Source organism: Curcuma longa, chromosome 9, assembly GCF_044706935.1.
Source record: "Curcuma longa cultivar G26 ecotype Majalengka, Jawa Barat chromosome 9, ITB_CL_G26_1.1, whole genome shotgun sequence".
NCBI lineage: Eukaryota > Viridiplantae > Streptophyta > Magnoliopsida > Zingiberales > Zingiberaceae > Curcuma > Curcuma longa.
Window position 1 is genome coordinate 9,470,477 of NC_133869.1, and position 26,924 is coordinate 9,497,400.

The 26,924-nt window shown below is 35.3% G+C and overlaps 3 protein-coding genes across 4 annotated transcripts; 2 read left to right on the forward strand and 1 right to left on the reverse strand.

Annotated features, from left to right (window-relative positions):
* Positions 1-730: 730 nt before the first annotated feature.
* LOC141835231 (pentatricopeptide repeat-containing protein At1g11630, mitochondrial) lies at positions 731-3,325 on the forward strand. The gene is made up of 2 exons (XM_074722660.1): positions 731-2,502; positions 2,994-3,325. Exon 1 carries the CDS (start codon positions 945-947, stop codon positions 2,304-2,306), a length of 1,362 nt encoding a protein of 453 aa, XP_074578761.1. The 5' UTR covers positions 731-944; the 3' UTR covers positions 2,307-2,502; positions 2,994-3,325.
* A 1,555-nt stretch (positions 3,326-4,880) lies between these two features.
* LOC141834722 (acidic endochitinase-like) lies at positions 4,881-5,905 on the reverse strand. The gene has a single exon (XM_074722067.1). The coding sequence runs from the start codon at positions 5,880-5,882 to the stop codon at positions 4,992-4,994; it is 891 nt and encodes a 296-aa protein (XP_074578168.1). The 5' UTR covers positions 5,883-5,905; the 3' UTR covers positions 4,881-4,991.
* A 2,589-nt stretch (positions 5,906-8,494) lies between these two features.
* Positions 8,495-26,803, forward strand: LOC141834841 (structural maintenance of chromosomes protein 4). 2 transcript variants are annotated; one of them, XM_074722221.1, is made up of 28 exons: positions 8,495-8,667; positions 8,920-9,009; positions 9,141-9,242; positions 9,324-9,500; positions 9,670-9,800; positions 11,957-12,035; positions 12,113-12,270; positions 12,347-12,422; positions 13,709-13,837; positions 13,901-14,045; positions 14,151-14,284; positions 14,525-14,677; positions 14,768-14,957; positions 18,412-18,545; positions 20,318-20,476; positions 20,941-21,246; positions 21,326-21,502; positions 23,108-23,182; positions 23,259-23,468; positions 23,569-23,658; positions 23,726-23,847; positions 23,931-24,086; positions 24,162-24,269; positions 24,376-24,436; positions 24,634-24,768; positions 26,109-26,196; positions 26,262-26,334; positions 26,446-26,803. In XM_074722221.1, exons 1-28 carry the CDS (start codon positions 8,533-8,535, stop codon positions 26,564-26,566), a joined length of 3,714 nt encoding a protein of 1,237 aa, XP_074578322.1. In that variant the 5' UTR covers positions 8,495-8,532; the 3' UTR covers positions 26,567-26,803. The 2 variants fall into 2 exon arrangements, with proteins under 2 accessions (XP_074578322.1, XP_074578321.1); XM_074722220.1 differs by having other exon boundaries at positions 14,151-14,281; positions 23,099-23,182.
* The last annotated feature ends 121 nt before the right edge of the window (positions 26,804-26,924 follow it).

Sequence of the window (26,924 nt, forward strand, 5' to 3'; positions counted from 1 at the left end):
GATTTATACTCGAAATCGATCATTAGTTCAATTTTCTGATGTAATATGAATTAGGATAATCTATAAAAGTTTATTGTGATTATGTTGAATGAATATGCAGAAGCAGATTCAAATAAGCTTTTTTCCCCCTATTTAGGGGTGTAATTGAACCGAACTGAGCCAAATAGTAAGTAAGAGGCTCAAATTCGAATTCGATTCGAGCTTTAATTCTTAAGCTTGAGTTCAGTTTGTAATGAAATTAAATAGTTCGCGAACGGCTCGAATTCGATTCGAAAATAGTTCGTTTAAAAGTTAAACGAGTTTATTTATAATTCATGTGATATATATATTATGTTATTATGTTGAATGAATAATTTTTTATGAGAACTAATTTCTTACAATAATTTTTAACCAAAGGTTGAAAATTTCAATTTAACAAATCTACATTTAATTCTCATAAAATTCATTTTTTATTCAAATATACTATTTTTTTACAAATATTAGATTTTATGGAAAAAAATAGGAATAAATATTAACAGATTTTAATTATCTCGGTTTAGTCCGAGACAAAATCGATTGGTTAACAGAGAAGTCGGAACGAAAGCCGGGCCGGTTCAAAATCGAGCCGAGCCGAGCCGAGATGAATCAATCTAACGGCCAATCTTTCCCACTTCCTCCGTAAACCCTAAAATCTAAAATATCGCGATTTACGGAACCCTAAACGCTGATTTAATCCTCCCGGGCAGATGCTGTCGGAGATCATATGAATCTCTGGATTGTCACGTTTCTCTTCTTCGTAGATTTAGATTTCCTTTTCGGTTCTTCCCTTTTGGAGCTTATTTGTCGCCGGAGTTCTCAGCCGTAGTTGATTTGATTTGACAGGTACGACCGTCCCCTTAATTTTCGTCCACAAGATCAGTCGATGTGAAAAAAGATTGTTCGTTTGCATTCATTTTGGATAGATCATGTTCTCTTTGCGCACTGTTCGTCGAATCTGTGCTGCAATCGATGCGGCTAGCGTGACTTGTATTGCTGCTGGTCTATCGAAACTGAGAAAAAGATCGGATTTTTCTGTACGTGCCGGCGAATCTCGCTGTCCTGAGGATTTCCCTACCATCTCTGCTTGCAAAGCTGCGGTGTTGAAGGAGCGTCCCAGACCGAAGCCTCGTCCGGAGATAGAGACCTCCGCAAGCCGCAATTGTCAGGGTCCTCTGCAAAACAGCGAGCCTGCTCTATTCAAGCTCAAAAAAGAGAAGGATCCAGAGAAGCTCTTCCATCTCTTCAAATCCAATGCATGCAACCGCCTTGTAATCGAGAACCGCTTTGCATTTGAGGATACAGTATCACGTCTTGCGGGAGCCGGCCGTTTTGACCTAATCGAACACCTCCTTGAGCACCAGAAGACACTTCCCCAGGGTCGTCGTGAAGGATTCATTGTTCGGATCATAATGCTATATGGGAAAGCAAGGATGCCAGATCATGCCCTGCAGACATTCCGTCAAATGCACCTCTTTGGATGCCCAAGAACAGTTAAATCATTCAATGCGATACTTAAAGTATTGTCTCAAGCCTGCAAGTATCAGGATGCCCAGATGCTTTTAGACGAGTGTGCTCCAAAATATGGAATAGTGTTGGATGAGATTTCTTATAATATCACTATCAAGTTAATGTGTGAAATGGGTGATCTGGATTCTGCTTACTTAATCATGGTAGAGATGGAGAAGGCTGGGCTTAAGCCAGATGTTGTTACATACACAACACTTATATCTGCATTTTATAAGAATGGGCGTAGCGAGATTGGCAATGGATTGTGGAATCTGATGGTGCTTCGAGGCTGTTTGCCGAATTTAGCTACTTTTAATGTTAGAATTCAGTATTTGATCAGCAGACGGAGGGCTTGGCAAGCCAATGAGTTGATACACTTAATGTTGAAAGGTGGTCCAAAACCAGATGAAATGACATACAACTTGATTATCAAAGGTTTTTGTTTGATGGGTGAGCTTGCGATGGCCGAGCGAATTTTCTATGCTTTGCACAGAAGGGGATGCGAGCCAAACAGTAAGATTTATCAAACTATGGTGCATTACCTCTGTGAAGCAGGAGATTTTGATTTTGCATTTAGGTTGTGCAAGGACAGCATGGAGAGGAATTGGTTCCCAAGTGTTGGCACCATTAATAAGCTATTGAAAGGCCTTATGAGTATTTCAAAGGATCAGAATGCCAAGGAAATTTTAAAATTAGTTGAGGCTAGGAATTCATATTCTAGTAATGAAGTCAAAGAATTAAGAAACTTGTTAACCTGCGATAGTAAACAGCAGAGTCAGTGAAGCTCTGGGACAATTGTTTATTTATTTGTGTTCTAATTTGGTTGCGAAAGAAGTTTCTTGCGCAATCTTATTTATTTGTTTGCAAACATCCTGGATTCTTTTGATACGGAGAGTCAGAATCACTTGCTTGAAAGGAGCTCAGATGCTTTGAACTCCCTGGAATTGCCAGTTATAGCAAACTTTCTGGAGTTATTTGGTATGTTCCATCTCGAAATGCTTTATTGTGCACAACATGTCATAGTTGTTTGTTGTTGTTGTTTTCTTAGCTTGATAGTTTTCTCATTATTTAAGATACATTTTGAATTTCGACTACTTATACTCCTCTTCCATGACATAGCTTGCAGACTGTGTAGGGAAAGTATTCAAACCAATTAAAAATTTAATGTACTTCGATTAAGTATCATTATTTTGTGTATGTTATTTGAGTTTACTATGTTCCGGTTGTATCAATTTGAACCCATGAATAGCCTACAACTTCATTAACCTGGCATTTGCCTTGTGTTATTTTCACTAATCTCATGATAAGAACTAATAGTGTTATTTTCACTACTCCCAGTTCTCATTCCAAGATCGATTGCATCGTAGATTATCATCATGTATCGGTCATTCTTAATGCTGCTCGTGTTGCTTATGAGCACTTTATTTTCTCAAGTACATGTCTTAATACTGTTTGCTGGCTTCCATTAGGTATAAAAGAGACTAAGAAGCGACGAGATTATATAGCAAGATGTGTTTACATTCAAGTTTGGGGCCTTTTTGTCTCTAAGCATGGCTACCTCTTCCATCGAAAAGATTGCCATCACTGCTCCCTTCATTCATTGTTGCTAGATCATGTATCACCTGAAAAGATGTCGGCATTCCGCCTTCTGTCATCACAATCAGAGGAAGATATGCTACATACTTGTATGGAAATGTCAGTTAGTTGTATACCAGACCTCTGTGTATGAGCCAAAAAAAAAGAGATTACACATGAGTTTATGTTCAACAGGTCTTAATAAACAACCATTTTCAAGCAGGTTGTGCAGTAAGTTGAGCTTTCATTTGCTTCATTCCTTTTGCTATGTTTTGAAGTTTGTGTTGTGAAAAAACAAATGAATAGATCATTATAATCACTAATCACTTCCTTCTGAAAGGTTCAAATTTCTGAAAGGAAATTTTAACATATTTGTGCAAATATATATATAGTATCTGTTGATCCTCTACACTATGGTCTTGTACCAGAGTATTCATTTCTCATGGCAAACTTTTAAAAGTACATTGTCTACAAACCTCCCCTTGAGACCATCAAAAATTCCTTTAGCTTTATTTCTTTGAATTTCTAAGAATTTGTATGATTGAAACACTATCGTTTGGAAATATCTAAGCAATATGTGAAAATATTGTTGTAAAAGAGTTTGAAATATAACAATTTTCATAACATAATCAAGATGCAATTATGAAAGAGCACAAAGTCTTGTACCATTTGTCTTGAAGCTTGATTCAAAATATATAATGAGTTCTTCGTCTTGCAGACAAGATCTTTCTCATGTGTAATCAATTTATGATCAAGGTTGACTAAGTTTGAGTGATTCGAATTGGATTTTAATATTTGATTAATATATTAATTGGATGTTAAGTAGGTGAAGATTGATCAGATATTTGACAATTGATCACTAATTAAGTAATATAGTGAAATGTTAAATAAGTCAAGATTGATTGGATGCTTGATAGTGAAAAATCTAAGTAGGTTACGCTGGATAGGACATTTGACAGTTAAAAATCGAACAAAAAGTTGACATGAGATGAAAACTCAAGTGGGTCACGGTTGATCAAATATTTGATGTTTAAAAGTCCAATAGGAAGGCAAGGGTGAGATCCAAGTGGGTCATAGATAACCGGACACTTGACAATAAAGAAAGTTCTAACAAATTACAAATTATGATTGATCAAATATTAAGTATGAGATAAGAAGTCCAAACAAGTTAAAGGAAGATAGAATATTTAAAACTATACAAAATTTGAAAAGCTCTAAGAGATTCCTCTCTCTCAAAGTAAATAAATTAATGAATGTTTTTCAATGAGCTAAAATGAATAATTCATCAATATTACTTTCAATGTTTCAGTAAAAAATGAAATTCGTCGTCTCAGTAGTTCCATATGGTCGACTTCATGATCATCTGTGAGGAGGTAAATCGAAAAATTACAATTAACTACTACGGGGGAGAATATTACCTCGGCGAAGTTGAGATTCGACCTTTATCTACTTCAACAAGACTGTCTTGTACTAACTAACTCAGTTATATTTCAAGGGCAAACACAAAAAAGCTTTAAGAGATCTTAACGACATTATTTTGTACATCTTCTTTTATACTATCTTCTGCAAAAGGTGGAATTCGCCACTCCCCATCGATCTCACATGATCAATTTCACGACCATCTGAACAATAAATTAAAGCGTAGATTAATTAAGCTGACCTCTTCTGAAAGATAAACGTAGTATACAATTAATTGTAATATTTTTATTTAACATTCAAAAGGAAAACATTTTAAAATACTTTTTGAATATATATTTGGACTGCAAATTTTGAAATGTATCTGGAGTCTTCCAATATAATTCTCTTTATTTTATAAATTATTTAAAAATATTTCAATACGAGTCCCACACTTTATTTATTTCTTTATTTATTTATTCTCATATTCCCTGACTTCAGACGCTGCTCCTGACGGCGGCGCTGTATCCACTGTTTACGTCGTAGAACCTACTCCACACCATGATGCCGCCGTAGTTCGACGCCTGCTGGATCGCCGGCAGCACCTGCGACGTGAGGTCGTCCGGAGGGATGTAGCCGCCCCCGGCAGCATCCGTCGACGCCGGCACCCCCAGGAACACCGTCGACGACTGCAAGCTGGAGGTCCACGTGCTCCACGCACCGGCGACGCCGCTGACCCCCGATCTGTAGTCGCAGCCCGGGTTGTTGTAGAATTGCACCCACACGTAGTCGAACGCCACCGCCTGCAGCGCCGCCCCCAGATACTGGTCCGGGAACGGGCACTGCGGCGCCGCCGACAGGTACACTTTGGTGCCCGCCTGGTTGCCCAGGTCGACGAGCGCCTGCGCCAGCTCCCCGTAGTGGTCCGGCGCGCCTTGCTCGATGTCGAAGTCGACGCCGTCGAGCGCCGCGTCGCCCAGCGGCCGCGAGCTCGACGACCCGCCCAGGTAGTTGTCCCACAGGTAGGCCGCCACAGTCGACGCGTCGTCGGAGGAGGCGAGCGAGTAGCTTCCGCTGGCTCCGCCGAGCGACAGCAGCACCCTGACGCCTTGGGACTGGCACTGGCGGATCTCGGCGCTGAGACCGGTGCAGGTGCCGGAAGGAGGGTCGCAGTGGCCGGCGAGGTTGAGGACGGGGGTTTGGCCGTTGCCGAAGGTGATCAAGAAGGAGACCATGACGTAGGAGTAGAGACCGGTGTTGCAGGTGTCGGCCAAGCTGCCCTCGTTGCCATTCTGCCCCCAGTAGACGGCGATGTTGCCGGCGTTGGAGAGGGCGGCGAGAGCAGGAAGAAGGAGGGCGACGAGGAGGAGATGAGAGGAAGAAGCCATGGAGGATTTGGACGGTGATGATGACGGAGGATGTGAGTAAGGGTCTCTATATATAGAGAGAGGGAGAGGAAGGGGAAGAGACGGAAAGGGAAGGGAATTGGTCAACCGATAGTAAACACGAGTTAGACACGTCAAAGACTTTGACTAATCAAGTCAACGCTTACGATTATTTCCTACCAACTATCACCTAATGCGAATCTTTTAGTTGTAGAATTAAGCTTCTTACAATTAATTAGATTATCGTATATGATACAAAACAACCTAATTAATTAGGCAGCTGGAAAATTAGGACTAAGCTTACCTCTTCTCCAACGAAAAGTAGAATTCGCCATCTCAACAGTCCCACGTAATTAGACTCATGATCATTTGTAAGGAGATAAATTGTGAAGTTGCAGGTCAAGGTTGTCAAACTTGCGATTCCAGTGTCGACTCGGTTAAGGGTGCACAAACTCGTATCGTAAACTCGTACGAGTTTACAGATAATCCAAAAAAGAGTTATAAAATGTCAAATAATATATATTTGATCATAACTTCATAAGAACAATCACTATTTCACATATCTAATAAAAAAAGCATAAACATAGTTATCAACAACATATTTTCACATATAAAAAAAGACTAAACATGAAAAGATATGAAATTTTCAAAATTTATGTTTCAACATCAAGTTACAAAATGACAAATTTAAAATTTCATACAAAAATAGTCCAATAGATACATCAAATAAGCTTCCATTATCCAAATTTGATAAAAGGAAACATCAAACAAAGATTTCCTTTGTTTATCGAGTTTACCGAGTTTGACCGAGTTGACTCGCGAGTTTACCGAGTTGACTCGCGAGTTTACGAGTTTACAAGGGGGGCCCGATTTTAAGCTGATTCAACACGGAATTGAAATAATAGTTCGTAAACTCGTAAACTCGCCGAGTTGACTCGCGATTTTGACAACCTTGTTGCAGGTGGCTGGCATTACCTCGATTTTGTCGAGATTCAACCCTTGCCCACTTTAACAAATCTGTTTTGTAATAACCAACTCAATCATGACTGGGGAGTTGTATTTTTTTCAATTCTTTAGCAATGGTGGAATCTGCCACCTCAGCGACCCCACACGATCGGTCCCACAACTATCTGTGAGGAGGTAAATCAGAAGCTGGAGTTCACCACCACGATAAAGAAGGATATTATCTCAGCTTTGTCGAGATTTGATCCTTACTCACTTCAGTAATTCTGTTCATCATAATCAATTCAATTATAAAGGGCTATTTTTTCCAATCCGATTCATGGGAAAAGGAAATGCATTTATGTTGTTTTTATCTGTAAATCAATTGCTTGTCGTTCACGATGTGTTTTTTCCACGAGTTTTCAATTGAGCGAAAATGACAATAATGCTTTTAATTTATTGTTCTTAATTATTTGATTACGATTTAACAACTGCCGTAGCTACCGCTATCAATCAATGCATTGTTATTCCCAAATTAATTAGTTTATTTTGTTTTTTTAATATAATAAAACTCTCAAGATGATTGAGTTCTATATTTTTATTCATAAAATAAAAAATATCCTTAATTATTTATACTGTTTGATTAATCAGTAATTTTAGTCAAGGTTACACAGAGTAATTTTGATTAAAATTATATTATTTTAGAATATTTTTTATTAAAATAATATTATCATAAAACCAATGGTGTAATTATAATTTTTAATTAAATTCTGGATTAAATTATGAAAATATATATATATATATATATAATAAATTACACAAACATATAATATTTATATATCAATATCCTTTTACCTAATTTAAAATTTATATAAAATATTTTAATATCTAAAATTGTGTTTGATGAGATTTTAGAATATAAAATTAATCTATTATTGATTTTAAATTTATTTTCTTATACAATTGTTGTTTTATATAGAGAATCGTATAATCAAAAAATAAATCATTATCCATCGATATAACGAATGGCAAACAAAAAATAATATTTTTTTTCTTCCATTAATTAAAACAACATCGTTTATTAAGTAGGACTTGACTTGACTTATAATCGATTAATTATTTTCAATTGGACTGGGCTATTTTAATTTTTTAAATTTGAACTCAATGAATTGATTACGATGAAACAGAATTACTGAAGTGAGTAAAAGTTGAATCTCGATGAAGTCAAGATAATGTTTTCTCTGTTGTGGTCAACTGTAGCTTTTTGATTTACCTCCTTCATGATTGTGATTGTATAGGTGTGATCGACCGTGTAAAATTAATGGAATGATGAATCTCTACGAAGAAATGTTCTATTTTGATAAATTTTGAAAGAGGAATATCAATACGAATTAAAATGGATGTTTTTTTATATCCATGTGAAAATTAACAACGAGAGAAGAGTAGCGACAAAAATAATACAAAATAGTGGGAAAGTTTTAAAAAATTAACTAAAAGTATGGGGTAAAATAAAAAATTCTAATGAAATCATCCAAAATGGTGTCTAATGGAATAATCCCAAACCCTGATGGGTAATTTGGTCTTTTAGATGGACCGACATCCGCTTCTCGTTTCCGCCCAAATTTAGGCGGAAGCTTTCGAACGAATCGAGCTATCGCGCGCCTCACTCGAATCTGGTCTACCTCCTCACTCCGGTGCGCGAGTCACTTCCATGGAGTCGGAGACGGGCGCCGGCGGCACTCACACTCCTCCCTCGACGAGGAGGGCGCGTCTCTTCATCAAGGAAATGGTGCTGCGCAACTTCAAATCCTACGCCGGCGAGCAGCGGATCGGCCCTTTCCACAAGGTCGATCCCGCCCCACCTTTCTTTTCCCTCTCATTCTCTGATGTAGGGTTTTCTTGCCGTTCCTACTACTGTTTTTGCACTCTACAAACTATGCAAACCCTAGGATCGTTTAGGATTCAAGAAGCGTTTATGTTGAAGGTGACTGCGTTAGAAGGGTTTCAGCGTCACTTGGAAAGTAGCAGTTCGCCTTGCTGGTTTTTCATTCTCTGTCACTAATTTATCAAAATGCTTTTTTATTTTTTATTTTTTCAGAGTTTTTCGGCAGTTGTCGGTCCGAATGGAAGCGGGAAAAGTAACGTCATAGATGCGATGCTTTTTGTGTTTGGGAAGCGGGCGAAACAGGTGTATTTTACGGTTTAATTGACGCCCACTCTTTTCTTTCGAGCATGTCGGTGTGTTTGGTTTGTAGTTCAATTGAATGAATACGATGCTGGTAATCGATAACTTGTCGAACTGATTTTCTGGGGTTGAAGATGCGCCTAAATAAAGTGTCGGAGCTGATACATAACTCCAGCAACCACCAGAACCTGGAAAGTGCTGGAGTTTCGGTCCACTTTCAAGAAATTATTGACCTGGTACGCTTTTAATATTCTTAGTTGATTGGTAGTTTATCTTTGAAAGCGTCACTCGAATGGATGGATGCACATTTATACCAGGATGATGGAACCTATGAGGCTGTAGCTGGAAGTGATTTTGTCATCACAAGAGTTGCGTTTAGGGATAATGCTTCAAAATATTACATTAATGACCGTGGAAGTAATTTCACTGAGGTCACCAAAAAACTGAAGGGAAAAGGAGTGGACTTGGATAATAACCGATTTCTAATCCTACAGGTATACAATTTCACTCCATCATATAGAAGAATGATTTCTCAATCGTAATTATCCATTTTGTTTTATGCCTTTATGCAAGATACTCCAAATTTAGATTATAACCAAGATTATTCTTGTTTTTCCCTTTCTTCTTTTTTAATCCACTATCTTTTGGTACTTGGCCTACCAGGGTGAAGTTGAGCAGATCTCACTTATGAAACCAAAGGCTCAAGGGCTTCATGATGAAGGATTCCTTGAATATCTTGAGGATATTATTGGAACAAATCAGTATGTGGAGAAGATTGAAGAAACCTACAAGCAGTGAGTTAACACTGTTGTTTTTACTAATTCTTAATCAACTTAGGACTTATATAGACCTGAGATAAAGATGATATGTGAATGCTTATAATGTTTTTTTTCTTTGATATGCTGTTTTCCCCTCCTTTACTGGTTTATCCTCCAATTTAATAACATAGATATTAGATAAAAATCTCTTTAATGTTAAGTTTGATGCTAATTTCGTTTTTTTTTGACATTTTTAAATGGCCCCGATCTTATTTTGATTCAATTTAACCCTTATACTTCATAAAACTGTTCCACTTTAATCTAGATGGTCTCAAATCAATGGCGGCTGCACATATTCCTTCAAATTCGAAAGCTATTTGATGATTGTGATTTAGGATATGTAATACATAGACTAAATAAATCAATGTACTGAAATCTTACTTTCCAAAAATGATAAATAGTTCTAGTATATCATTTTAATACTAGTATTCTTCTTTTGTCTAGTTATTATATATTTTTTACCTCTCAAACATGTGTTTTTAACTATACATTAAATTAAGTTGCCACCATTGTTCATTTTTGTTTGTTTACAGTAAACTACTGAATAGTTTGTTTGAATTGCAAGTAGGAAAAAAATTGAGAAAGTTCAACCTTGAATTCAAATCTAGAAATCAAAAAATTGTTGGTTCCACAATAATTCCTTGTAGAAAAGGTTTCTTTTGTCACAAGAAAAGAAGTCATGGTCAAGACATTTCAAATTGATGTGAATTATGATTTTAGATCTGAGACTAGGGTATGGTGTCCGACATTAGTGCGGACCCAAGTGTTCACACAACTGTTTTTTATTTTACTCATGAACAATAGAAATGCCAAGTGTCTCTCAAATATTTGGTATTTGGTCCATATGTGTCATTTGGTATAGAGGTCTAAATGAAGAGTTCAAGTATCATATTTCATCAATATATCTTGTTCTACAATGATTGCTATTCTATTCTCTATCCTTAAAATAGCAAGATCAATGAGCTTAGAATTTTTGAAGTTAGATTTACATGCCAACTAGTCAAATTATTCTTTCAGCCAAGTTTGGGAAATTGAGATCTGTTTTGTGAATCAATTTAGTGAATTTTGATAATCATATTGAATTATGATTACTTTTGACTTGTTCACATTGTCATAAAAAGCTTAGCATAATTGTTTTTATCATAGTTTTATAAAGTGCCTTAGGCAGCTACCTGTTTTGGCTAGAAACTATGTTGCCTAGGTGGTAGGCAACCCTTGATAAGTGAGCATTTCAAAAGTTAGCTTAGGCAGTGTTTCTTGGTGGTTTGCTTTGTCCATGCATATTTAGGGTAAAAGAACTATTTTTTTTGTTGTTGTAATTTTAGGTTCATTTGTTAGTAAATATCAACTCTAGATCTTCCCCATTTAATCAAGCATATTGCTTTGGCAAAGTGCTAGGAGACTCTCTTCATTCAACATCAATTATTTTCCAACCATTATTAGCCATTTTTAGCTAGAGTGTCTTTTGCGTCTTCTCTAGATTTATTCTCTCTGTTCTATTGTTCCCTTTTCCTCATATTTATTCCCAACTCTAGAATTTTCTTTTTCTAAATTTATGATTATTTTCTCCTCTCTTTACTACTTTTCTCTACAAGATTCTCCTCCTCACAACAAGGTACCTCTATCCTTTTCTATCTTTTCCTCTCAAGCAACTTCTAGTTTTTTCTGTATTTTTTAATCCATTTAAAACTCTTTTGTAGGTTTATGATTGTAAATATGAGTGCATGATGCCATTCTAATAATATTTTATGCTGACCACTTAGGCCCTTGCCTTGGTCCCCACTAACTGCATAACCTTGCCGAGGCATCCACCTATTGCCTAGGTGGGGCTATAGACATTGGGCCAATCTCCTACTGTTTTGAACCACCTTTTAATACTTGATTTTTCTAATGATTATATTGTCCTTGTAATCTTCACATCCAAAATGTATTGGTGACAAAATATTTGGCTCTTATTCATCAACTATTTAATACATGCTTATATACCCTTTTACTTGTCTTAAGCATTTAGTCTCATAGATACTCTTTTACTCAATCAAACATACATTGTACATGTTGATCAATTCAAGATTTAGTTGTTTGATATTCCCTACTCTTTCTTCATTATCAGATACTGATGTGGTTTTCTTTAGGCTTGAGGGCCTCAATGAAAAACGTTCTGCAGCAATTCAAATGGTAAAACTAGCTGAAAAGGAAAGAGACACTTTGGAGGTAGATATCTGACTGTGTACTTGTTTGTAAATACTGGCAGTTGTAACCACCTCAACAATTGTTACATCATTCTGCAGGATGTTAAAAATGAAGCAGAAGCATATATGTTGAAGGAATTGTCACTTCTAAAATGGCAAGAGAAGGCAACTAAACTTGCTTTTGATGATGCTTCTTCCCATGCTTCTGAGTTGCAGGAGAAATTGTCAAATTTGGAAGAAAACCATGCAACTGAAAGGTCATAATAGTACTGTAATTGGTAGCTGTACAAATTCAAAAATTTATGATTCATTATATTTTTGTTCTTAATTCAGGGAAAAAATCCAACAGAATTTGAGGATGTTGAAGGAGTTAGAGTCTGTGTATGATAAATACTTAAAAAGACAAGAGGTAACAATACTTAGCTGTAGCTACAAATTTATAAACAATTTATTTAGGCACAGTTCTTGTTTCCTTATGGTGAGTGCGAGTTATTATCATATGCTATTGTTAAAGGACCAGTGTTCATTGTGAGACAATGAGTATTAATTTTTAAAATTATTTGTTACCAGCATCCTACAAGCATGAAGGTAGGTCACAGGGAATGCTGACAAATAAATGCATGCACGTACATATTTATGATGCAACTAATGGATGATCAATCAGATGCCTATTTTTTGCTGATAAATTTTTTTTTATTCATACATCTACATTTTGTGGAATATTTTATCTTGCCAGGAATTAATTATCATTGTTAACAAATTGGATTAGTGTTTCAATTTATGTTGGTAATATTATTGATTTCTATAAAATATTTTTTACTGAAGTGTTTGAGTTTAATTATATCGTCAGTTATGTGTGAGTGCTAAAAAAGCTTTGGTAGATAAAATTTATTTTATTATTACTGTTTTATTGGCAATGCAAACTCTTTATTTTATTTGTTATTTCATTATGTGTTTTCAAAAATTTATTGTGTTTATTATATATGTGATTACTTAAGTGTGTCACTTTTGTTATTAATTGAATGACAAGGAGTGCATTTGAAGGGCTTCCTTGATTGCCTTTGAATGATTCTCAGCAGGAGAAATTCTGGAGTCTCTTGTAATGCTCAGCTGTATGTGTGTCAAGTATGGTTATGTTTATAATGCCCAAAATTATCTGCATTCCATCCACAGCTGCAAGTCACCGACTATCCTTCTATGTTAATTTCTTATTTTCCTACCAGTGGAAGCAATTTTTTGGTTCGTTAGGATCTCAGATAAGTCAGGTATCTTTTTGCCCATGAGAGGTAATGGACTGGCTACCAGAATAGTGGCACATATGTCCTGATAAACCCCTGAATTCTACTTTTCTTTTACAAAAAAGGTATTGATGGACAAAACAGCTTAATTCTGGATAGAATATTTTTAGTCACTTGGTTATGTTGACGTGGCTTGCAGTTGAGCAAATGCATCACAGGTCCATTATTTTCCATTAAAGAAATTAATTGAAGGACAAAACAAAAAAAGTTCATTTAAATGTTGAAACTTTGGAGATAGTTTTAGAGTTCATCTTTGTAATTCACACAGTTTTGGGGTTCATGATCATCTAGGTAATTCAAGTTTGTTAGTTTTGTGCATATTTGTGGATTGTTTCTTTATGTTTGATTCTGTTATGTTTCTAAATTCTCATTTGATTGTTGGTTTTTTAAATTCCAGGAACTTGATACTGACATGAGGTCATGCAAAGAACAATTTAAGGAGTTTGAGCGGCAGGATGTAAAGCACCAGGAAGATTTAAAACACAAAAAACAAAAAATTAAAAAACTGGAAGACAAGCTAGGGAAGGTAAGGGTTTACTGTATTCTTCTTCAGATTAATGCAACTACTTGAACATTATCTGGATAACAGGATTCTGCAAAAATTGATGAACTGGCAAGCCAGCATGAAAGATTATCAGACCTAATACCCAAACTTGAAGAAGAAGTGCCTAAACTGCAAAATAAACTACAGGAAGAGGAAATGGCCTTAGAAAAAATTAAAGAAACCTCTAGAGGTGATTTCTTTCCAGCAACTCATATTTACTCTTTTAGCCCTTTGCTATTTTTTTTGCATCTATTGCTTGTTGGCTAATTCCTAAATTTCGTTTGTTGATTTGCAGGTGAAACTGAGATGTACCGGTCTGAGCTCATGGACGTCCGTGCAGAACTGGAACCATGGGAAAACCAACTAATTGAGCACAGAGGATCATTAGATGTTGCAAGTGCTGAAAGCAAACTTTTGATAGAAAAGGTAGTTGACTATCCTCTGAGAAAATACTAATGCCAGAAATGACAAAAATATGTTTCGGTAGCAGAAAAAATTGTTTAATGGCAAGTACAATATTTTACTCAGGAAATATTATAAATTCTTCTTGACGGGAGGGGTGGGAAGGAGACTAGAAAAACTTATTTGTGTATCTTTATATACGTAATGTTTAATCAGGATAGATATTCATCATTGTAATTGAGCTGATTTAAGTTCTATCTTCATCAGCATGATGCTGGTCGGAAAGCATTTGAGGATGCCAAACATCAGATTGATGAAATAGTGGACAATATCAAAATTAAAAATGAATTCATTGCTGAAGTTAAAAATAAGCTAGCTCAAAAAAAGCTTGAAAAATCGGAAGCACGAAGGTTGGAACAGGTATTTGCATTTGTTTAATATCTCTACATCCTGTTCTGTGGTTGATGGATAATTGAAAGATTTGATTGCTTATACTTGATTTCTTCTCAGGAATGTATTAAGGAACAAGAATCTCTTATTTGTCTTGAGCAAGCAGCAAGGCAGAAACTGACAGAAATGAAATCTACTTTGGAATCAGAAAAGAGTCATGGTTCGGTCCTAAAAGCCATATTGCAAGCGAAAGAGACAAAAGAAATAGAAGGAATTTATGGTCGTTTGGGTGATTTAGGTTCAATTGATGGTATGAACTTAAGTATAAAATATTTTTTTGCACACTTGTATACATTTTTCTCTTAGTTATTATTTTCATCTTCCACGCGGTATTATTGCATGCTTAAAGTCATCTTAGAAATTGTGTGGATGAACAATAAATCTACAAGAAATTTCCAACATTGCCTTTTGAAACATTGACTTGCCAATTTGTCAGGGATGTTAGTATATAGCTTGTCTCTCTCAAATCCTTTATATAGAACTTCATTGAAAGCCATTCTTCCATCAATTACAACATGGGGTTGTTATTCTGGTTAACTAATATACATCAACATATAGACTAATTTTTGACGAATATGCTCCATTAAACTCCTTGTACGCAAGATTAATTTTTTGTTTTGATTAATTCATTAAATTGAAGATTTCATTTCCAAAATGTCTCCTTTAGTTCATAGATGAACTCTTGAGCTTACAAATTTTATTTGCATGCTTGATATCAACAAAGTCATGAGGTTGAGACATATAGGTGTTCTTAATTGAATTTTTATTAAGGAATATAATCTTGACATCCACCTGTTGTATCTCATAGTTATGGTGTAGCAATGACATGCAAGTTTTGATGGACTTTACCATAGTTATTGGTGAAAACATTGATGATATTTTGTTGAACCTTTGACGTTGTACATTACCCTCCATTTCGATCTTTCTCTTGAAGATCCACTTCCCAATGGTTTTCATCCTTTTGGTGGATTAACCAAGGTGTAAACCTAGTTGGCCTATATGGAGTCCATCTTAGGCGTCATGGCCTCAAGTTATTTCTTAGACTCAATATTTGATATAACTCTCTCATAGGTTGTTGTCTCATTGACCTCTATCAAGAGCACATTATCATGGGGGGAGATTTGAGATTCATATCTCTTAAGATTCATATCTCTTAAGACTTTTAATGAATCCTACAAGATTATGTGGCTCTTATATCTTAAGTAGTGGAGCTATCATAAGGTCTTTTGATTTATCTGATTTTTAAGAGAGGAATATCTATAAGTGACGCGGTTTAAACCTCTTTGAGCTCTACTTTTCTCCTAGTTATTCTAACATTATGTATTCTTTCTTAAAAAAGCACCATGTCACAAGCAGCAAACACCTTTTTCATTGTGAGTCATAAAAATAATACCCATTGTCTCCCTATCCTATCCCATGAATAGACACCTACTGGATGTGGTAAAGCTTATTAATGTCATATAAGCTTCACAACTCCAAATCCTATGGAAGGAAAGTCACATCTTACCTTTCTATATCCCACACTTTCTTGGAACTTTATGGAGAACAAATGTCCCAATCTCAAGTGTATATCCCAAAAATTAGATGGATATCACTACAATTCATCATGGATTAAATTATGTCCAATAAGAATTTGATGATTTCTCCTCTCGGACACAATTGATCAATTGTTGCATTTCTCGAGAAGTTCATTGTGAGAGAATCTCATTCTCTTTCAAGTAGAAATTCATTGTGAGAGAAACTTTTCTCTTTCAAGCAATCTATAAACTAGTTGGTTAAGTATTTAACACCTCAATTTGATCAAAATGTCTTAACACTTTTACCAATCCATTTTTCCTTTCACCATTATCATATTTAATTTATAATTATTATATGATAGTTTCTCTAGTTCATATAACAAGCCGGACATTAATAGATAATATTATCTATGCTTTAACTTGGGAATGCGTGAGCATTACTAACATTAGTATTAATAGGGTTATTAGTGTAATGTGTTTAGTCCTGCATTAGTATTTGAGGATGTTGGTTATGTTAGAGTTCTATTTATACCTGTATATTATCATCCCACTAACATAAAAATATAATTGTTCCATTTTCTAAGCTAACTCTACCCTTCGGATCCTTTTGTTGACTAGAATGACCAAAGTTCCTAGTTGTGTTGCATCCTTGGAATTGCTGAAAAGCTCAGTAGTAGCTCCCCAAAATTACTCTACATCTATTTGATTAAGGATTCTTAATCATATTTTTATCAAGTTCAGGATCTACAACATTTTTTTGCCATTGAGACTTGTGAGAAAAAACGAGAGATGTGAGAGATCTTAAGAGAAACTATAGAAAATTTAGTAGTATAGAAAGATCTTGAGATAGGTGCAGGGAGGAAATGGAAGGCGTTAAGATTTTATAGTCTGATTAGTTTGAAATTGTCCTTTTTGTTTGTTTATTTGTTGTGAATAGTGCCAATGGATGGAATTAAGCCTTTGGGCTTTGTACCATCTCATATCTGCTGGTATGCTTGTTTTTTGCTCATATTGGTCGGTCGTGCTGCTTAACACATAAATCACTTGAATTCAAATTGCCAACTTGGTGCTCATTTGTCACTAGAATGGGTAGTTTGGGATCAACATTCAAAAATTTTTGGGTGATGTGAGAATTGCAAGAATCTGATGATGGATTAAGTGATTATTCGGCATGTGGGAAACATTGATATGCCATTTGATTTGATTAGCTGTAGGTTTGGATTTGTGTTGAAATATATGATTCTTGCACAATTTGTATCACCCAATTGCTAGGAAGAGGCCATAAAATTGATGTTTCTCCAATTTTGTTCTTGAAAGGGAAGGAATAACAACAACTCAGAGTAGTGAAATAGGGATATTGTTAGTTGAGGTTTTCCCACCCTGATGCAGCAAAATCACATTAGAAAATGGCTTTGTGGTTCAAAGGTGGAAGGGACAGAGGACAAGAGTAGTCAGATATGTTAATGTTATATCATTGTAAGGGATCCTTGATGCTAACTCAGTTGTGGATTATGCCCAGTTGTTGAATTTGATCGTAGGAGGGGCAACAAAAGGGCTGCCCGGTGCTCAAAGTTCCTGCCAATGCGACGTCTTGGGAAAGGGTCTATTCTATGCAATCTTACCTTGCATTGTAAGAGGCGATTTTCGCGATTCGAACTCATGATCACTAGGATACATGGCAACAACTTTACCATTGCTCCAAGGTTCCTCTTCAACAAAAATATAGAAATTGACATATCATTTAGCAGAGTCTGCCAAAACAAAATTTTATACTCACATTTGATTCTGTCTTGAGTTGGAATTGTTTGTGTTGATTGGGTGTTAGTCTCAAAAGACTTGATAAATCAGGTAAAAATACAAGTTCATTGTTGGGATGTGCCAAGTTCTACGTTTGGATACTAGTGGATTCTAAATTGATTAATTTTGTAGCTTATCACGTTAGTTTTGAATTTGAGGAGCTTGGCCTGATTATCAATGGATCAGACTTCTCTTCTAATCAAAATCTGAAATTAGCAATCACATATATGAATATGCTCATTTAGATTTTATTTTCAACTATTACCATGTTTTTCTAATCAATGATCTACTCTGGTATCCTTGATTTGAATACTAAAATTTCTGCACCAGATAATTTTTCATATTTGATTTATTCAGGCTAAAATTTACTTATTATACTTCTTATGACAGCAAAATATGACATTGCCATATCCACTGCATGTCCTGGATTAGATTATATAGTGGTCGAGACAACTGCTGTAGCACAAGCATGCGTTGAGTTGCTTCGCAGGAAAAATCTTGGCATTGCCACTTTCATGATTTTGGTAATTAGCTCCATGCATATGTTGTTATTAAATTCTTCTACAGGTTCACTTTGATGTTCATTTTGGTATAAATTAGATTGCTGATTATGATATTCATTTTGGTATAAATCAGAATGCAGCATGATGAATGCAACTGAATTTTTTTCTTTACTACATATAATCAAAAAATATTCCAATGATTTGGGACTCATTGCATTCTAGGAAATTTTCATTTTATTTCTGAAAGATTACTCATAATTAAAATAGATGTATGAACTCATTGGGACTTTGTCATAGATTGACAAAAATAGTAGTCGTACAACATTTTAAATCAAAATGTCTGGTTAGAGGGCCAAATTCTCATATGTCACAAACTCAAATTAAGGTCAATAGTATGTTTGCATGTGTGACAAAATAATTGTGATAGTGTGTGTCTATATATATATAAAGAATGTGTGTGGAAACATAAGATAAATTAATAATGCTAATGTGTATATAACATAGTTCAGAAACTTGGCTCCCACTCCACGGTTTATGACGGGTTTAGTGGCTACCCTTCGATAAAATTCACTAATCCATCTCTTCATAAGAGATAATGGTGTGCGCCTTTATAGTTTCAAGGATAACACCTCTAAGGTACTAACCTTGACACACACTGAAGGGATTTCCACAGGCATGAAAGTTTAACCCACAACAAGTGAGAAAATATGAAATGCATATAAGAGATTAAAAGTTTTTATCTCTCCTCATAGATAAAAATCTCTTTGGTTATAAAAATGTTCGAGAGAGTTTCTAGGACACTTGAGAATCAACCAAGCAGAATAGTCTTTTTTGTGTAACATCTTTTGTCCAAAATAACTACAAAGCCTTATGAACCTAAGCTCTAATGCTATCAGAAGCATGTTGCTAGCAAGCCTTTGGTTGACCAAAGGTTTCTTGGTTGATCAAAGCGACTAGACTAGTCGTTGGAGGCTGATTTTTGAATGTTGGTTGATCAAGCATAAAAATTTGGTTGATCAAAGCATTCAAACTAGCTGTTAAAGGCTGATTTTTGAACCTTAGTCGACCAAGCATAAAGCTTTGGTTGATCAAAGGCTTTGCTCTGCTTGATCAAAGCAATCTGCCTCGCCTAGGTAACCCTACAATTTTGTTGTGCACCCTAGAGCCCTAAAAACATTGACATAGGGATATCCAAATCCCTTTAGGTCTCGATATATCATCCCAAAAGCTCTCTAAGTAACAACTTTACCTAGAGACTCAATTTCAGCTATTGTATCTATAGTACCCGTAACAAACCTAATATTACGTCCACAAGCATCTCTTGATCTGCATCACCTTCCCCTAACTCTTCTTGATTTGAGTCAATTGTCCTTAAATCCTCTTGATTTGGGCTATTGGCCTTTGTATCCACTCAATCTAGTTGCTTGCCCTTGATTCCACTTGATTTAGGCTATTTACCTTCGAGCTAAATTGCCAAATCAGTCAGCATCATTAAATCTGCACATTTAATGCACCAACATCAACTATAAACTGTTACTTAATCCTAACTACAAAGAACCAATACAACATTTATATAATCACAGTTTTGAATTTTGATTATTGCACATTTTGATAAGTCAGATAACTGTTTCTATGTTAGCTGGATGAGTGCAGGATGTTTGCTTAAGACTTGCAAAAGTAACTGAAAAAGAACTTTTGAAATATTAAAAATCCACTGGCACTCTTAGAGACATGAAATTATATTGAGTTGCACTTTGTCGTGCATGAAATATGGAAACTTTTTGTATTTGCAGGAAAGACAATTAGATCAACTCAGGAAGCTGAAGGATAAAGTTAAAACTCCTGAAGGAGTTCCTCGCCTTTTTGATCTTGTTGCTGTAAAAGATGAAAAGCTAAAATTAGCTTTTTTTGCTACTCTTGGAAATACTGTTGTGGCAAAAGACCTTGATCAGGTATTTCTTTCTTTATACCTGATGTTCATTGCTCATTTATGTAAGTCTTGTAATTTTATTTTTGTGCAATGGATATTTCTTTCATGATCAATTATATGATTAGTTGTCTTTCCTTAATCTAGTTGTTGGTCTACATTCACAGTTTGCTATTCTGCATGTTTGCGGTTTTCATTTTTCTTAGATTCTACAATGATGCCAAAATTGCACTCACATCTTCAGCAAACTGTTGATCCTCTCATGAGGAATATGGAAACTGCCATAAGGTCACTGTTTCTAGCTTGTATGATCTTCATGTTATCTTCAAATAATGTTTTGCTATTACTTTTTGACTTTGGAATTTCATGTCAAATATATCATGCTAGTGAACTTAATGATCCTTTGGTATTGTCAGTTTGTCTGATTAAGTGACTGTATTGCTCAACAAAATTACTTCTTTGATACTGTTTTCTGTTTTCTACTTCTAGGCTAGTAGGATTGCGTATGGAGGGGATAAAGAATTCCGCCGTGTTGTGACATTGGAAGGTGCACTATTTGAGAAGTCAGGTACAATGAGTGGTGGTGGCAACAAGCCCCGAGGCGGGAAGATGGGTAGATACATTAGGGAAAGTGTTTCTGGAGAAGATGTTGCAAGTTGTGAGAAGGACCTTGCTCAGCTGGTTGACCAACTCAGTGACATACGCCACAGGATTGCTGATTGCACTAGACGCTTTCAAGCTTGTGAAAAGGATGAAGCCCATTATGATATGGAACTAGCTAAGACACAAAAGGAGGTTGTTATGCATCTGATATTATTAGTGCATCTAATACCCTGTGGCATGTCTCAATCTGACAACTGTTCTTTTTGCACAGATTGATAGTTTGAACGAACAACATAATTACATAAAAAGTCAGCTTGTGGCATTGAAGGCTGCATCCCAACCAAAGAAAGAGGAACTGAACCGGCTCAAGGAGTTGGATGGTGTCATATCTGCTGAGCAAAGTGAAATAGAGAAGCTTGTTAAATGCTCTAGTACGCTTAAGGAGAGAGTAAGTGTCTGAATATAGTTTCAGCATCTTGAGGTTTTTTTTTGTGTCTCAAATTACTTGGGTTGGAAAACTCTGTTTTATTAGCAGTAACTTATCTAACTATAACTGTTTGATAATGTTTTGAAATGTCTAGCAAACAGACCAGTCACCACCTGGTGCATATTGTTCTGTTAGTACCTACATAAATACATGTATGGTCATTATTGGAAGAAATATGAATAAAATCTAAGTTTCTAATGTTTTGTTATTCTTTATATTTGTAACAAATCAAATATAAACTAAATCAACAAACTTCTTGAGGTATAGTCTTTAGATGAAGTATGTTCTTGAAAATTAAATTTTGCTCAAATGCAGTAAATGGGGTTGGTATATGCTAGCTAATTGATGATTAAAGCAAAATATGGCTGGCAACGTGCTGTGGGTCCACATCTAGATTACAGTATTGTTTGGCCAAGTGTTGAGGTTGGTTCATGAGTAACACATGCAAAGCGCCACTGCTTTGCCATGTTATCTGGTACCACTTTTGTATTGCCTGTATCTAGCTATATAGTCTCCGTATCACCAACAATGGATGATGCAGTGAAGCATTGAGCTTCAGTGCCCATCCCTGCTTCATATTGAAAGTGAAGCAGGGTGGATTATAGATGAATTTTTTCAAATAAAGTACATATGTTTATTTAAAATATGTATATGTATATTGTAAGAAAGGGAGTCTTGTCGCAACGGTAAAGTTGTTGCCGTGTGACTTGGTGGTTGAGTCATGGAAACAATCTCTTACAATGTAAGGTAAGACTACATATAATAGACCAAATGTGATCCAACCCTTTCTTGAGATCCCGCATTGGCAGGAGCAGATTGTCCTTTTTATATGTATATTGTAAATTGAATTTATGTGGGGTTAGTGGGTGAGGCATGACTTTATCCAATACTTGTTCGTATATGTGGGTTACTTTTTACTTTTTAGTCCCGTTCTCATCCCATTTGCATGATGGGGTGGGATTGCCTTAATAGAGTTGAGACTTCATTAGGGTGGGGCAAATTGCTATCCTAAACTAATGAGGAAGTTATGGATGAAACATGTTCTAAGGTTATGTTTTCCAATATGGCAGTGCTTGCAATTGATGATTTTGGTCCAGGTGTATTCACTGATTTTAACAACCATGTTATTATCAACTTGTACCTAGTGTCTTTATTGGCTGGTGCTTTTATGGGTTAGGGTCTTTTTTTTCAGAAATCAGCAGCTATCATTCTCTGATGCAAGAGCATATTTATTCTGACCCACAATGATAATATGTTACTTGGAGATGCTGTAGAGCCTTGCATATTTGTATGCCTCAATGTTGTTTGACAAGAATAATTGTGACTAATTTCAGTATTCTAGGTAATTTTCTTTATTAAGTCAGATAACCTTGTAACACAGATAATTTCAAATACCCAGTTTTAATTTTTTTAAGCTGCTTCAAGTTTTTTAAAGTGTGTTATATTTTTTTGGGATAAGTTAGGCCTTTTTTTATAAGACTTGGTTCCATTGCTGGTTTATAAAAGAGCTTTGGATCCATGCAATGAATTATTCTTTAATTTATGATACTGTTGCAGGCTTCTGAGCTTCAGAAGAAAATAGAAAATGTCGGTGGTGAGTTGTTGAAAAATCAGAAGTCAAAAGTTGTAAAGATCCAAGAAGTATGAACATGCATCAAGTAAACAAGTACTATAGGAAGATTCATAAGAATTATATGTAACTATTGCTTTCTTGCAGGATATTGATAAAACCTGCAGTGACATTAATCGACACAAAGTTAACATAGCTTCAGGCCAGAAAATGACAGAAAAGTTGAAAAAAGGGATTGAGGATACAAAGAAAGAGAAAGAAAAACTCGTAGAGGAGAAGGGAAACATGTTAAGTATTTTCAAAGAAATAGAACAAAAGGCATTTGTGGTCCAAGAAAACTATAAAAAGATTCAAGAGGTATATGATCATTTTCTGAAACAGCATGTTCTTAATGGTCTTTTTCCTATTATATAGGATTACAGGTTGACAAACTTGTTTGGAATTCTATTTTTTCCAGCTCATTGACAAGCACAAGGTTGTTCTTGAGGAAACAAAAAATGAATACAATAAATTAAAGAAAACTATGGATGAGCTACGAGCTGCAGAGGTTATATTTGCATGATGCAGTGAAGGTTGCCATGCTTTTCATTTGAAATCACATTTCTCATGCACAGGTTGATGCTGATTTTAAGCTGCAAGATGCAAAAAAACTCAAAAAGGAATGGGAGATGAAGGCCAAGGCTTTAGGAAAAAAACTTGATGACATCCTTTCAGAACTTGTTAAACAGATGGATTTGTACGGTTCTTTTATCTTTGGTTTACAAATGGGTTAGCTACTATTTATCTTCCTAAAATTGTACAAGGTACATGCTTGGGCAGAATGAAAAGTGATGCATTGGATGCTGAAAAGATTCAAGCCATATTATCAGATGAGGCACTCCAAAATCCTTGTGATACAAGAAGAGCAATGGAAATGGTGACCTTGCTAGAAGCTCAGCTGAAGGACATGAATCCTAACTTGGATTCAATTGCAGAGTAAGCTTATCCGGTTGTTATTTTACGTACTTTCTACTGAACATAATATTCTAAAGCATTCTTTGGTTACTCCAGATATCATAAAAAAGTTTTGGTCTACAATGAACGGGTGGAAGAACTAAATGTTGCTAAACAAGAATGTGATGAAGTGAAGAAGCATTACGATGAGTTGAAAAAGAGAAGGCAAGCATTTCATGGACTGGACTTGTTTTAGCTTATACTTGTTAATGTTGTGACAGTACATGTGCTATCCTAACAACTTGCGTGCACAAATATCCAATGATATCAGGCTAGATGAGTTCATGGCAGGATTCAACATAATATCTCTAAAGTTGAAGGAGATGTATCAGGTATGTTGAATGAAATTGATTGTTAGGGTTATTATGGTGGAGAATTAATATTGATTACTTGATTGTATTTTTCCTATTAATTATTGCTGTTGAAACATTAAAAAAAGAATAACTAGCACAATTCATTGTCCTGATAAGTACCTCCTGGTTTTGTTTGGTTTATCAAAGCATATGTATGATTGTTGTCTGAACCACAGATGATCACACTTGGAGGTGATGCAGAACTTGAATTAGTTGATTCTCTGGATCCTTTTTCAGAAGGTGTGGTTTTTAGTGTAAGACCTCCAAAGAAGAGCTGGAAGAATATTGCTAATCTGTCTGGTGGTGAGAAGGTTTGTTTAATATCTTTCAATATTCTATTTATGTTATGGAATTATGCCTGATAATCTGCGATTGTGTAGCTTAATTACATATGGAAAATAAAATATATTTTTTGCCCTTTTTAACACTATCTACCAAGTTGTGATTCAAATTTTCAGGTTATATTTTTCACAGTTGTGCTTTTTCCTTTGAAAAAATGTGGAATAACTTGAATGCTCAACTGAAAACTTATAATGAATCAAACAAACTTAGCATGTATTTGTTGTTGGAAAAAACATATATTTTTAGTTGAGTAATTGAGATTTATTACGGCCTAATATTTTAGTAAATTGGCTATGTTAGCCCATGCCCAAATCCCACCCATAATGTCAGATGCCTAATAGTGCCATGGTGTTTGAGCCTAGCAGGCTCAGATGTTGCCTGGTGGCACAAAAATTCCAATCGTGTTTGAACAAAATTCATGAACTATTCATGAACATTATTTATGGAAAAATATTCTAAACTGTTTATAAATAATTCACCTGGAAAATTTTGTTTATACATGTTTATAGATTTTGTATAAGTATCTAATACAAAGAATATTCTTGAAACCCTAAATGTTAATTTGATATGTGTATAATTTTGATTATCTGATTTAACTTATTCTGTTAACAAGTTTGATCTTAAGTATTTCGGACTCTAGATTCCTATATATCTTGCATTTGGAAGCAAAGTTTAATTAGAACAATACTATTTTGGTATGGTGTAGATATTCCAATATATGGTGTTGGTGGTAAATTGGAGGAATGAGATGAAGAAGAAAAAGAAAATAAGACAATTATATATTTAAGAGCGAACTTTGTGTTCCATCTATAATGATATATAGTTTTGACATTATCTTATATGGAGACAAATTACAAAAATAAGAGCTAACAATATTATCTTAATTTATCTCAGCTTGCGTTGTAGTATGCCAAGGGGAGTTGAATGTTGGCATACACCATATTTGTCGACATCATTAACACGACACAAAAGACATTATCTATGTTGACTAGTATCGAGTTTGAATAATTTATCAAAACAATAGGTTTTGATCATACCATCCCGTGGTATGGTATGAGATTTCAATTAGCAGATTATTTCTGGTAGTTAGATTTAATGTTTTATCAATTGCACCAAGGAAATTTTTTCTTAGAAAAAGCAAAGATTAATCCTTACTAAGTTATTTGACAGGTAGTGCAACTTTGTTTATCTTATCAGCAGTTATGTGTTTGATTAGGCTTTTAGATTTACTTTTGTGTTAAATTGGAGAGTTTAATCTTGTTGATATTTGTATGACGAGTGCGTGTGCATTAACTGAATTTACAAGCAGACGCTTAGCTCGTTGGCTCTTGTATTTGCGCTCCACCACTACAAGCCCACCCCCCTCTATGTCATGGACGAGATTGATGCAGCGCTTGGTAGGTTTCTTTCACTCGAACTTACTATTTACTTTGAGTTGTGTCTCAATTCTTTTCTTTTTCAGACTTCAAAAACGTATCGATTGTGGGACACTACGTGAAGGACCGGACTAAAGATGCCCAATTTATTATCATTAGGTATCTCATGCATCTTCATCATCTCTATCCACATTCTACTTAAAAAGTTCCATCTCTTTCGTTACTGATTTCCTTCATTGTATTATTCTGACATTCACCTCTTTAATACAGTCTTCGGAATAACATGTTCGAGCTTGCCGATCGGCTTGTTGGCATTTACAAAACTGATAATTGCACAAAAAGTATAACCATTAACCCTGGAAGTTTTGTAAACTGCAGCAACACTGCTTGAATTGGCATTGCAATGAACAGAACTCTTGCCAGATATCGCCAACCATCTGTAAATTGTCTGAGATGATCCGAGCAGGGATCTGGAAGGGCCTAAAGTTACTACACTTTTTCGGTATCTTGCTATGGAGATCAACTCTGAGAGAGTAACCCTGTTACTTCTTATTTTGGAATGTGCATTCTATCAACAGAGCTCAGTGTGATGATCTAACATACTTTTAGTTTCTACACTTGATTATGATCTATTACTTTCGATAAGTTAGTTTTAATATCTAAATCCAATCAATATGCTCTTGATTTAATCAATTTATCATATATTTATGGCTTTGTTTTTAATGCACTTTTGTCTTGAAAGTATGATT

What these genes read in the sequence shown, in the direction of transcription:
- LOC141834722 (XM_074722067.1), bottom strand. Translation starts at nt 5,882, where the DNA reads ATGGCTTCTTCCTCTCATCTCCTCCTCGTCGCCCTCCTTCTTCCTGCT.
- LOC141835231 (XM_074722660.1), top strand. Translation starts at nt 945, where the DNA reads ATGTTCTCTTTGCGCACTGTTCGTCGAATCTGTGCTGCAATCGATGCG.
- LOC141834841 (XM_074722220.1), top strand. Translation starts at nt 8,533, where the DNA reads ATGGAGTCGGAGACGGGCGCCGGCGGCACTCACACTCCTCCCTCGACG. An exon ending in TTCAAGAAATTATTGACCTG is followed by an intron (nt 9,243 to 9,323) that starts GTACGCTTTTAA and finishes CATTTATACCAG; the next exon opens with GATGATGGAACCTATGAGGC. An exon ending in ACTATAAAAAGATTCAAGAG is followed by an intron (nt 23,469 to 23,568) that starts GTATATGATCAT and finishes TATTTTTTCCAG; the next exon opens with CTCATTGACAAGCACAAGGT.